A 14,044-nucleotide genomic window follows, 5' to 3' on the forward strand; every position below is an offset into this window, starting at 1 on the left:
TAGGATGCTGAAGTGAAATGTGTCTGTGGACTCCTTTGTGGGTATATGTGAGGTTTAATTACATTTCATTGTATGACTACACACATTACACATTTAGTGCGTTTTTAAGGCTTATTCTGATCAGGGCTGCAGTCGAGACTGATCCAAGTCCAAACAAGCTTGACACCCCAAAGAAACTCAAAGACAGAAACTATAGAGTCCTAGTTGTGTCATGTTCTGGGCTAATCTCTTAATATTTAATTAAATAAAAACACAAATTGGAGTTTATCCAGGCTTTTTCACTTCCTTGGCAGGAGTTGGAAGATTTATATTAGTCATAACCATCCACTGCTCCACAGGGGGGTTACTATTTCTTGGCTGGAAGCAGTAACTTCCCGGAGACTCACCTGTTGCCTGGTAACTGCTCGGAGTAATTGACATAATTGATGTCAATTAAGAAAATATTGTGTATTACTGGAAATGTGCTGCATTCAAAACCTCTATGGTGTAATTGGAGAACAGTTGGAAACCCAAGATCGTACCCAAGATGTCCACCAGCTTGGTTGCTGTGGTAACGCCGATGCGATTATCACTCAGACCAAAATATCAGGGGAGCACCACATGCAGGAGGGCCTACAGTTTCATGCATCAGACTTTTAAGGAATGTTTCATTAATTCTCACAAACACGAGGACTCCTTTCTTTTGTACTGCAGCATTACAAGCTGCAGCCCACGTTTCTGTACCTAGGGGGCAGTAGCGGACCTCCAACGGGTTCCCTGTCTTGGAAGCACAGTGACCTAAATTGCTGCAGCAGCCTCATGTTGTCTTGGTCAGCAGCACACATGCTCACACACACACACAGCAACAGTCTGTTCAAATTCAAAGGCTTTTATTGTGTTAAAAATACAGTGTGCATATCCTGCCAATAATAAAGAGCTACCTAAGCTGGTTAGGAACTGATGATGATTGTGGCAGGTATTACAGTTATTATTATTATAATGATTATTGATGAGGAAAATGCTTCACAGTGACACCTTTGTGGCGGGGACATGTGCCCATTCTGGATTAAATGACATCATCTCCTGGCATGTAAGCATCTTCATCTCTGCATGCCAGCGCTCTCATCGGTGCAGTATGGGACTGTAATGACGCTGCCCACCGTCCAACTAGGTTATTGCTACTGTATATTTCTGCAATCAACATTTAAACATTCCTCGTCTTTCACGCCTAAATTACACCTAAAAATTATAAGATTACACTGAATTTTGATTTCAACACAAATCACAATGTGCAGGTGAAATATGCAGAATAAAAGATGATTAGTTGGACTGTTCATCAGTGAAGTTATAATGGGCATTTTTCACTATTATCTGATTTTCTCGTATACGATTAACAAGAAATGAATCAATAATTAGAGTAATCATCAGTGGAAGCCGTACTATATATGAACAGGTGTATTTTGCCAAATATAGCAAACACAGAGAGAAGTAGAAATCATCTTACCAACTCCTATCTGAATTATACTGTCTGTTGCAGACACTGCATGATACTTTGTTAATGTATGAAAATAGCCACAGTAGATCTTTATTGCATAACAAGATGGTAAAAAACTCGATTGATTTTGACATTGGCTTTGGAGCACGTCCAGTGTCGCAGACCTGGCAGATTTAAGGCGCTGTGTAAAAAGTAACCCAGGATTATCCCGTGACCCTGTTTTAATCTGCTTGATTCTAATCTCTTTATCAATGGCAGGAAAAAAGCGTGTTAAAAAGAGCAGGGGTTTGCTCTGTGTCAAAGTCATCCGGCTGATTATCCAGAGCGGCCGGGGACAGCCAGCCAAGAAGAGAGTTTGCACTGTTTTAAACTGATTTCACTGATTAGCACTCCTTTAATCTGAGAGGGAGCCACTGATGTGAGCTTTTGTTTCCCTTAGCTGGAGTTTCTTCTCTGGCGTACATGATGGGCTTTGCCAAAAGGTTTGAACCTGCATTCATCAGAGCATGAAACAGTCTCAACACATCTAATACACTGGCTGCTCACTATTAAAAACACAGAACTGCTGGCAAATGCAAACAGCATGCCATACTAGGATTAAATAGGCCCAACAAATCAGCTACCTGCACTGATTTATTAAAGGTATTATTCATTACTTAAGTAAAATTAAGTAACTGTAGCAACGTCCATATGCCACCAATAAAACTAACATGTTAACATTTTAAATTCCCTGTCTTTAATTTGTCCAAAAACCACACTGTTAAAATGACTGTTCACCATTTTAAAGGGGCTATGTGCACAATTATTTGATGGACAAGAAAAAAAGATAGAAAAGGAAAAAAAATCAGTGGAGCAGGACCAGAAATAATCTCTTTTTTTCACTCCACACGTTCCTTGTCCTTGTCAAAACCTGGCGCCTACATTACCCACAATACAACCGACCGCCGACAGGTCAGGTGGAGATTTTTATGCTAGTACCAACTACTGTAACCGCATGCTGCTGGCCTCAAGCAGTGGTGAGGAGCAGGCTTCTTTCTAACTCCACACCTCCATGTTGTTTTCGCTTTCAAACTTGAGCCCCAGCTTGCACTGCCTCGAGTGACATCACTTGAGGTGATTTATCCGTTTTATCGCACATGCACCCAGTACATCCCAGAACATTTCACCAGTATGCAAATGACGATGTAATGCTTCCTTTTACCATCAGTTATATGTAGATGTGGCTTCAATGTTGTCCAATATCTGCCTCCTAAAATGTTAAAGACTTAAAGTCTAGAGGACCTTTATTATTCATTGTATGGTGCACATGTCTAGATTAATTTACGTTTAATCATAGTACCACACAACAAACCTGGATTTAGACAGTAACCCAGATGCAGTTCCAGATAATATAGTAAGTTACACAAGACTGCACAAAGAGACAGAGGAATGGCGACTTAAAGGACCCATCAGCTCAATTTTGCCCCCAACAGGTCCCAACAGGGCTGCCTTCATATTGCTTCCAAGGGTGTGTGTGTGTGTTAAACACTTAAACTAATTATTCAAGTAGTTTTGATTGGAACAGAAAAGGAGCAAAACATTTTTTGTAGTCGCAGATGTTTTCGCTCCAGCAATCAGTGCCATTTTATTCTGCAGAGCCAGAACGAAGCATCGACGTGAGCGATGACTTGATATGATTTGATATGAACAAACGACAGAAGTTAAAGAGGGAACGTTCTGTACAAACATACAACGCCGTTAGCTGTTCGCTGCTTTCGTGTTACATCATTACAACCAGTGGTTACTGCAGCGGCAGCGCACATGTCTGGAAACTGTCCACGAACATTTCAAGCACATAATGTTGTTGTAAGCCCCGCTGACAGCTGTGATAATCTGCCCATGGAAACGTCAGTCTGATGGCAGCCAGCCATGCTGTGACGTTGGCAGAGCGATTAGGTCACCTTCTGATCCATATTCAGATTCAGAGATTACAATCACAGGCCTGCCGTTGTCACCTGAGGGTGCGGACACGGCACCTGTTTCAGAGGGTGAAGTGTTGCTTCCAGTTGGTGATTAGAAGATAAACACAAGAAGAAACATACGTGGCACACAAGCAATTATGTGTGTTTTGATGATAGATCCAAATGACACCGTGACACAACATGCATACTTCATTTTTACCTCATAATCAGACCGGTATGAAATAAGCACAATGTTTCCTCATCATTAAAAGATGGGTTTTCCCTCCACATGTCGAGTTGTCACATATGACAGAGAAAGAGTCAACAAGTATAAAATGAAAGGGAGCTGAATTCACAGAGCGTAACCGGTTCTACACCTTTGTCTGTTTGCTTGCTGGCTGAAAGAAGGTGTGAATGTGAGTGTGTCTGTGCATGTGTGTGTGTGTGTGTGTGTGTGAGTGTGTGAGTTTGCATGTGTGTATGACTAATGGGAATCATTTCGGCAGCACCTGAGACTCCACTCAGTCCACCACATGAGCCTAAAATAGAGCAATTCACAAATATACCCCTACTGATCCACAGTAAAGCATCAGACTACGTATTGTGTTCCTGTGTGAGAGAGTTTGCTTTGATATTGTATTAAACAAATTGACTAAAATGTCAATGTGAGATGTCTTTTTTTCACAAGGGATCATCTTACTAATTCATGGAGTCAAAGTTCACAAGGCAACTCTGGTTTTCTTTTATTTTCAAATTCAAATTTGTTTATGTGCATAACCATAGATACATTAGTACGGAGGATATACTGTACTGTACAGTACACTATACACTATATGTTACATTAAGAAATAGAAAATATACAATTGAAACGATAAGCATATATAATATAAATAATGTATACTATTATGTATAATGCCAATATATATTTATGCTTATCTGTATTGGTAATAATAAGAATGATAAATACACAAAATATTATAAGCATAACCACAAATGAAAAAATAATGAAAAATCAAAAATAAATGACAATAATAAGCTGTGTAAATAAATAACATCAAATAAATTCAAATTTTCAAAAAACTAAAATTTGTCTTACAGTTCAGCTGAATAAACTCCAACGGCTCAGAGGTCAAATAGTTCAGAAATCAGAATCAGAAAGATAAAAAAAATACACTCAAGAGATGCATTTCCAGCATAAACACATTAAAAACACAAGACATGACATTCTATGTATTGAAAAATAAATAATAAATATAAAAATAAATGATATAAAAGTGCAGCAGAAGTGTGTAAAACATTAGTTGATTGATTTTTGTTTATGACTGTGGGAAAGAAGCACACATGTAATATAAGTACAGCCTGTACAAATAAATACAAATTATTATAATAATAAAATAAACATACATACCAACACACTGTACAGCACTAGGACATACATGTGGTACATTTCAGAATAGATTCAAACATGGGAAGTGAGCATTTAAAAAAAACACAGTAGCATAAACACAGCTCACTATTGGCCAGCCTCCCTCTCTCCCTCCCTCCCTCTCTCTCTCTCTCCCCCTCTCTCTCTCTCCTGCCTTCCCTCCTCTGGCTGAAGAGGCGTAGCTCGTCTCTCTCTGCTCATTGTGCGACTTCGGCGAGAGAAATTTCCGCTTCCTGCACCGACAAACACGACCAACCAGCGCGCAGCGAGCAGAGCAGAGCAGAGCCGAGCCGAGCCGAGCCGAGGCGCACGGACGGACGGACGGACGGACGGAGAGAGGACGCCGAGACGGAGAGACGGACGCGGGGATCCGCCGCCTGCCTTCGGGTCCAAACCCCGACGACCGCAATGCTTCCACAACCAGGCGGCCAGCAGCTCCAAACTGACCAACTTTCCGCCTGAGCTGCGCACAGGAGCGTTTTACGCATCTGCACCGCCAGTAGCCTGAGAAAATAAGGCAAAGGAAGGAGGAGGAGCACCACACACAAAAAAAGAAAAAAGAAAAGAAAAGACAACACACACACACACGGAGAAGCCAGACTACTACGGGTATTCCTCCCAGTCTGAAAGCCCCCTTCCAGCCTCCAGCATGTCGGAGCGAGGAGGGCTCCCGCGGACTGGGGGCGTCCCCTCGCCGCACATGCAGCCCTCCAAGCCGGTCAGCATCACCTCCAACCGGCCGGTCCACATGAACCTGTACGCTACCTGGGAGGTGGACCGCTCCTCACCCAGCTGTGTGCCGAGGTACGTGAGGAGGGTGGATTGGTAGGGGTGGGGTGAGGTTGGGTGGGGGGGGTGAGCGTGACTTGTCATTTTTGTGGGTGGTTGTGAATGGGAAATGACCCAGTCAGTGTGTTTACACTGGGGAATTTAAAAGACAAACACCCATGGGTGCCTGTTTGAAAAGATTATCACCTCATGTGATAGGATTATTGCTGTTAACATGCTAGAAGGTCACATTTAGACCATTAGATACCCCTTTACTTCCTCTAATTTGTATGTTTACCCGTTTTTAGCCCATCCAGGACCCTAGGAGGTCCTCGTACCCCAGCCTGACCACCACTAGTTCACCTAAATAATCATTACCCGGTAGCTTTTACAACCCCAGTGTAACTGATAACACACACAGGCATCTCCCCTGGTTATCTTTTCTACTAATAAAGGCTGTGTTGGGGCAGCTGCAGACTTTCCCCAGTGGATAGCCTCAGTTGTTGCCCACCTGATCAATGCAGAAACAGAGACTGATGAGGCATTGGGTTGCAGACTGTCACTGCAACTACAGAGGGGCATTTTGTTTCCATACGTGATACAGCTGCAACACCAGGCGCTGTGATATATTGGTTTGAAGAAGAAGAGGAATGCAGGAGAGATGAAATGAATCATTTTCAGTCAAATGTTTGGCCTGTTTTCTTGACATGTTGATGATTTAAGGTTGATTTAAGCGCTGGAAGTTGTCATGTGTGGTCATGTGGACAATGCAGCAAGGTCAGAGCAGGCGAAGGCACCTCGTCCACCTTAGCGGAGTCCCAAACAAAGACATTCAAGTGGGTGTCTTTGTTCGACTGAAAGGCTCAACAGCCAGGCTTGTAGAGGGATTCAGCAGGGCCGGCGTGTACCATATGCGGCGCTGCTGACGGAGGCAGATGCACTTGCTTGTGTGACCTGTGATAGTTTCATCCGCGTGAAAAGACACATATTGGATGCGATGCCCATGTATGTGCTCCAGCTGACGTGTGTCCTGTTGCATTTATGATGCCGTGGTAATAACCGTGGTCATGAGTTAGATCCAAGGTCAAAGGTTAACCGCTGTGACTGAAGTGCCGCTCATGTGATTCACAGCCTCGGCGAAGCGTGCAGTGTGAGAGCTAACGATGGATGCACCGCATTACCAGACATTTGTTGTTTGCAGAAAGTGATTTATTTTTTTTATCTTTTTTAACAAAAGGAAAAAGCTTGTAAATCTGCAACTTTTCCTCCTGGATTATTTTTTAGTTTTGCCCATAAATTGTGTTGTTTTTCTCGTCAGAATGCTGAACTGCGGCCCTCCAGCTGAGCTCAGATGTTTGGGTTATTGAAAGCAATTAGTGGGAATAAAGCATGCTGGTGAAAGCATCATGCAAAGCTCACATGCTGACATCTTAATGCTGCTTTCTAGAATGCTTTGGGGCTTTACTGGGTTAGGAGCAAAGCCTCAAGGGTATGGTTTGCTTCTTAACATTTTGGCGGTGTGTGTGAGTGAGTGTGCGTGCGTGCACCACACACTTGTCAATAAAAGATACAGTCCTGGATCTATATTTTTGAACAGCCCACATGAATAAAACATCCATTGTTAGCCTACATTTAAAATACTTTTCCCTCCTGACCTTTCTTTGGAGATGCGGATTATCATCCTCTTTGTGTTCACGCGCTAACATCCACAGCCGATTTAGAATATTTTGGCGTCGTGCTCGGAAATGTAATTGTGGATGTTTTTTGGGCTTTTTCTCCAGCAGCCGTCACGGTCCGTCAAATGTCTTCGATTTCACTGCAGTTGCAGCAACACAGAGAGAGAGAGACACTCACAGCGCCAGAAAAAAGGGGGATGAGACTGGGAGATGGGAGAAGAAGCAGCGGCTCTGTCATCTACATTTAAATAGGATTTCTCACAGGCACAGGCAGTCGGAAAGTCTTCAGAGGCAGTGCCGACAACTAATCTTCCAGAGCTGGAAGAACCTGCATCTGCTATAGACTGAAATACAGTCCTGATGATGCTTTGCAGTCAGCTGAATGTAGCCTGTTCGCTTCTTGTTGCTTAATCTTTGCTGCTGCAAGCAGGACTGCGAACTTCCCCCCTCTAGCTGAGGTGTTGTCGCTCTAACCTCTTCCTGTCTACCCAAAATGCCACTTGGTATGCTGTTTACGCAGCACTGTGGATTGAATTTGCCCTGGCAGGCACAAACATGCACATAGCTGCCTGCTCCAAATCCCAATTTGTAGCAAAACATTGAAAAGTACCAAACATGTCAACCGAGGAGTGTTTGTTTTGTGGCAGCTTGGTCACATTTACTCGGTAGTAAAAGTAAACATGCAAGAGTGAGAGATGTTATCAGCGGTTTGAGCAGTCATGAGTAAAATTTCACCGTATCCATCTTCAAATACGAGCAACCAGGAATGTTTGTTTGGAAGGGCACAGAAAAGCAGCCATCTGAAATCAGCTCCACCCTTCCTCATATCCATCGACATTGTGTGAGCGCCTCTGAGGTCATTTCTGTGTTCAGCCCTCCTGACCTTCTATTCTACTCCTCACTGGAGTGGAATAAATCATTTCTCTGGCTCCAAACTGGCTCTTTCAGGGTGGCGTAGTGGGTGATTCCTCTCTCCGCTGTCTCTTTGGGGCTCTGCAGTGTCATCGACACACATCCCCTCTGCTCGGTTCACCGGTTGCTCTGCCTCACCGCGGGGGATGAAACCGTCATTTTCTGCAGCCAGATAATCCCACTGATGAGTACAGTAGCTCCTCTGCCAGACTGGAAGCTTCACCACGTTCATTCGGAGTGTATCGTGACTAAAGATTAGCAGTTCTCAGGATTATTTAGTGTTGCTGTCAGGTGGAATGTCAATGCTGCCTGCCATTGTTCACACCACAAATGGTTTGGATTCCAGCATCCAGCAGAGGTTAGTTTAGGCCTCCTTGTGCAGCTACTCTGCTTCAGGTATTCCAGGAATGGGCCCTGTCGCAGAGCTCATCGCCTTGCATTATTAAAGGTCTCTTTAAAGAGCTAAGTGGAAAGTCCCATGACTCAGGTCCATAGAGGGATGCTGGCGCTGTGCTTGAAAGTGACTTCCACACCAGAAGACAGTAGGAAATCTTTTTTTTTTCCAGAGCAGCAACCACAGATATATAGGAAGGAGTGTGGAACCATAAAGCTTTTTTTTTTAGCATGTGAGCCCTTCAAATGAAGCATCGGCTGCCTGTGACTCGTGTTGAGCAAGTTATTACACGTTAGTTTCTGAAAAAGTCATTTCATTTCTTTACTAATTACTCAGCTGCAAAAGTAACATTGCTTGTCACTTTAGTTTTGCTGCACAGCCACAATCAATCGAAAGGATTTTCTGTCTTCCTGTCGTGTTAAATTCCTCAGATTTCCCGACCCCAAAGTTGGGTAGCAACCGCTGTCATGTCACATCTGTGGGTTAAGTATGAAGCTAGAGGCTGGAAGCGATTAGCGTAGCTTAGCATAAAGAATGAAAGCAGGGGGGAAAAGCTAGCCTAGCTTCTAGCCAGCTCCTAAATTCAAACAGTAGCAGATTACTCCCTCTGGAAGCCCACATTGTTGATTTTTACAAATCTGTTTGTGTTTGAAATACATAAATAAGATATGACGTTAGAATTAATGTGCAGGTGTTGGTAGACTCACAGAGAGAGTTCAACAGTGGAGTATGTTTAATCTCCAGACGCTCCCGGAGGGTTGGGAGATGATTTTAAGGGCCTCACAACATGATTAGGATAACATGTATACATGCTCTTGAATTTTTTCTAATTTTGGCACTTGTGAAACACTGGTCATCAGCTACTGGTTTTCCTCTTGTGGTCAAAGAAACAACCCTAAAAGGAGAACTCGGCTCTCCTCGTTTAGGTTGAATGGCTCCATTTAATCTTAGGGGAAATTGCAAGTTGTGGTTGCTTTGCTTTTGACAATCACGAGCCAAAAGATTGTGAACTGTAATCCAAAGGTTTTTAGTAGCTAAGACGAGCGGTATCTAAATATCAGTGACAGTCTCTTCTATCCGGCAAAGAAAAAGCTGACACATATTGTGAGGAATCCTTAAAATGTGTATAAGCCAAGCTCTTCTGGATGTTCTTCAAAAGAGCAACAGCCAAAAAAGCCTTGAAGTTTTGATCTAAAATAAACACATAAATAAGTGAAAACAGCAGCGGCATGAAAAATAAATGGTTATCTACTGGCCTGGTAATGAATACTGTTGGCATAAAGAAATGCAGGAAGACTTGAATTATACATTGTGTATTTGTTAGAGTCGTTTGCTGTTAATTGCCCTGCAACACAATAGTGGGAGGACGCCCGTTCCTCGAGTGTCAGCGTCACCTTATCCAGCCTGTCCCCTAAACCCCAACTGCTGAATACATACTAATGGAAAGAAATGGAGAGTGCCAGTGGGCTATCGTATACGTGCACACACACACACACACACACACACACACACACACACACACACACACACACAGATGGGGTAGTAGTGTTTATTAAGAAGCTTTGGCTTTGCCACCTGCCTTGGCGCTGCTCGTTCTTCCGCACAGCTGAGTGTCCGAGAGGTCTGAAGTTTCCTCTGTGGCTCAGCTCACCGGGAGGAGATGAAGGAGATGGAGTGTTAAGTACAAAGCTCCCCCTCCTCTTCCTCCTCCTCCTCCTCCTCCTCCTCACCCTGACTTTCCATGAGTATTTACTATTTCTGATAATGGACATCCAACCTCAAGCCTCAGGGGGAGATGGGAGATGATGACATACACGCGCATTATTGCCTTTAATGATCTGTTTATCCAATGGCACTGGAGTGTATTTTTATTGCTGTGATTCATAGGAATTATGTTTCAGTTAAAATGGCTAACCAGTAAATATCGTCGCAGTGGAGGGAGTGTATTCCTTTTTTTTTTTTTTCTCAGCAGCTTGAAGGCTGGCAGGCTGTAAAAACCTGCAGTGAAACCTCTCACCCAGCTTTAAAAAGCTGCTAACCCACTCAAAAGAATTTCACTGGTATTCCTTTCAGTGCTGTAATGACCAATAATGGAATAAATGCTCCTTTACAGACTTTCCTAAGGGTAGAATTTGCAGGGTGATAGTAGCAGGTTGGAGGCTTGATGGTGAGTCAAAACACCAGGATTGGTATCAGACTTGTTGGCTGAGGGCTGATTAAAATATTCCCAGTCTGGTTGCTCTGGATGCTGGTTTGGCCTGAATGTAAGACGATGATGCTTTTTCCACAAGGTGTTGGTGCAAGATACCGTTAGTCCAAGGAAAAGATCATCCTCATCCTTGAGGCCTTTTCTCTCTTAAATCAAGACAATTGCTGTCTGACAGATGATTTGGTCTTCTTTTGGTCAGGTTCTTTTATAAAGACGCTTTCGCCATCCCCCTCTCAGGAGTTTATTTCGTCTTTGGCAGCAGAAGACTTTACACGAGTTAACAGAAACTAAGCACTTGAAGAAACTGCTAGCCTAAGAGCGTTAAGATTACAAACAGCCTATATGTCTGCTGTAATTACACAATTTTCTAGTCCTCTCCAATATTATACAAACTCCTTTTTCATAATAATGTCATAATTTCCAGTAATAAGTACCGTCTGATATTCAGGGCAGCACTGTTAACTACTGTCTGTATTTTAGATGATGAGTGGCAAAAAGAACATTTCTCTCTCACAGTGTTCAAGACAGAAGGAGGAGAGGAGAACAGAGGTGGGGAAGCTGAGTTATTCTGCTGCTGCTGCTGTTGCTGCTGCTGCAGTGTGGATGTGGTTGATTAGGGCTATAACACTGCTGTGGTCTGAAAAGGCCTTTGTTGCGGTGTTGTAAGGTTTGTGTGTGTGCGTGTGTGTTTTTGAGAGCTACACACTCCTTATGTCTCCTGGCAGTGATCCCCCTGCTGTGGAATCATAGACTCCCATCTGGCAGCTAGTACACACACACACACACACACACACACACACACAATCTCTCTCTCCATCTCCCTCCCTCACACACGTTTCCATCTCCAAGGTGGAGTGACACCTATTCACGGACAACGTCATTGACATATGCTTCGTTTTCATCTAATGTGTTAGAAACAAGGACATTGTGGCATCCAGTTACATAAAAGGACTTGCTGTGAGGGAAACACAAATCATGCTGACAACAGGTACATAATCACACACACACACACACACACACACACACTGGATCGTGTTATGACAAAGCGTTTTCTACATAATCTCATTTTCAGCCTGTTGAAAACACGAGCTGGATGCTGAGCTCAAAAAACGAGGTGGAAAAGCTAAAGTTTGTCACGCAGTTCATCGGCGATGTCGTGTTGCACATCTCCAGGGGAGAAGCTGTCCGGACGTTGCAGAACAATCGCACCATTAAATATGACAATTACCGCAGTTAATTAGAATGCGAACATGCTATGAATTCATAAAGTGGATTGGGACATAAACCGCTCAGTTGTGTGTCTGTGCTGCTGCTGTATATCCGCATGTCCATGCAAATAATGTGTGCACATGTCTGTAATCCTCCAGCTCAGGTTACACACTGTTTCCCCTGTGTGACAACGCAAGCTTGTAATGCACTTAACACAGATTGACCTTGACACAGTGCCTGTGTTTAAGGATTACTGGCAATAATTTATTGACATTTCTTCATTTCGGTAGCAGTTTGCTAAAACAACTCCTTTAGATCACAATTATTGTTACTATTATATTCTAATTGTTGAGAAATAGTTTGGGTTTGTTACTTGGATGTTGTGCTCTATTTCTATGATTCTGATTTATGGTGACTGTTGGTGCTTTTTTTTCAGCATATTAATTAAGAAAAAAAATGCCCTCGATACCTAATTACTTAAACGGCATTGTGTGTTTCTTTTCTCAAGCTGTTTCATCGACCATTTTATCTCATTTTTTGGTCCTCAGGTTGGATAATTTACCCAGCATGCACAGTAAATGTGGTAGATGGTTAGTTTAGCATGAGCATGCTGGAAGCAGGGGGAAACACCCGACCTGACTCTGTCCTCAGGTAGCAAAATCTAATTAAAATGTCACGTCTCCTTTGTTTGATCCATACAAAAGAGCAAAAATGACTATAAAGAGCTGGAAGGTGGATTGTTGTACCTGTGGACACAGCCGGGGCAGCTGTTTCCCCCTGTTTCTGCTCCTTGTGCAAGGCTAAGATGAAGGTCTCCTGGCTTCAGCGTTATATTTAGTGTACAGAGTCTCGGCAGCAAAACAAATCAGCAAGTTGGAACTTGGAATCCCTGCTTTTAGAAACTAAAGCTAATAACTGAATTCAGGTAATGGATGTGCACCAGTTCGGAAACAAAGTTACTTCTATATAAAGGGACACATTATGGTAAAATAAACACATCCTCAGTCGTCATTCTGGCTCACTTGCTCCTCGACTCGCGCTGTCGTTCTGGTACTCTCAGCCCATTATGATGGCTGTACCGAGGAAGGAGCAGCTCTGATTGGTTGATAACCAGGAAGCTAATACGATTGCCCATTCAGATAGAGGTTTCCTGTTCCACGGTTGTGCGGGGCGGCGGGCTGCAAGCTCCGGTGGCATTGTCTCCCCACCTCGAGCTAAACTGGATTAGGCGGGTGCTCTGCTCATTAATCTGTAATCGCTTTAACGAAGGGTCAATTATATTATGTGTGCTCTTGCGTGCGTGTGTGTGACAACAAAAACAGGATTCCTGCTGTATGCTCCTGTTCTGAGATCTAATCGGAGGGACCTTTATTTTCATTGCAAACTCACACATACATATTTAATGAAAGGCTCACACACACACACAGAATAGGCCTCTAAGCAATCATTTTCCACTTTCTCTTAACACAAGCATTATCTTATCTCTTCTCACACACACACTCGCACAGAGTGCAGGTCACATGCTCAGTCTCACAGGCCCAGATGGGGGGGGGGAGGCCAGACAACAGCCCTGTGCTCTGGATAACAAAGTGCAAACCAGCAAAAAACATGATTAGCAAACTTGCCAGCGATGATAACTTGTGCTCAGGGTGGTTTTCTTTAATGCGGCCGGCGAACGCTGCAACATGTGCTAACCTAAATTTGTCACACACATGCTTTTTTTTTTTGCTGTTGTAAACATGTGTAATAGACTTTGACAGAGTTCAGTTTGCTGCATGTGTGTCTTTGAGTGTAAATGTGTGTGCAAAGGTTGATTCTGCCCTCCTTAGGAAGTAACAGGCCTCAGTGTGTCCTTGCCTGTGGCTGTGGGAAGTAGAGCAAGACGGGAAGAGATGGAGAGAGAGAAGGGGGGGGGGGGAGTGGTTGGCTCAGAATGAAGGAGAGGGATAGAGGGAGAAACACGATGGAAAGCATGCAAAAAAATGGGAGTAAAAGAACAAGGGGTCACTTTTTTATTTTTATTTTTTAAGCACACA

The 14,044-nt window shown here is 43.3% G+C and overlaps 1 protein-coding gene across 1 annotated transcript in view; it reads left to right on the forward strand.

The window, feature by feature from the left end:
* Positions 1-5,065: 5,065 nt before the first annotated feature.
* The window catches only part of LOC139222889 (phosphofurin acidic cluster sorting protein 1-like), a 55,594-nt gene continuing 46,615 nt past the window's right edge, over positions 5,066-14,044 (forward strand). Inside the window, exon 1 of the mRNA XM_070854787.1 lies at positions 5,066-5,644. Coding sequence (XP_070710888.1) covers positions 5,490-5,644 — 155 coding nt within the window. The 5' untranslated portion in view covers positions 5,066-5,489. The remainder of the gene's footprint in view (positions 5,645-14,044) is intronic.

Source organism: Pempheris klunzingeri, chromosome 23 (genome assembly GCF_042242105.1).
Source record: "Pempheris klunzingeri isolate RE-2024b chromosome 23, fPemKlu1.hap1, whole genome shotgun sequence".
NCBI classification, from domain to species: Eukaryota; Metazoa; Chordata; class Actinopteri; order Acropomatiformes; family Pempheridae; genus Pempheris; species Pempheris klunzingeri.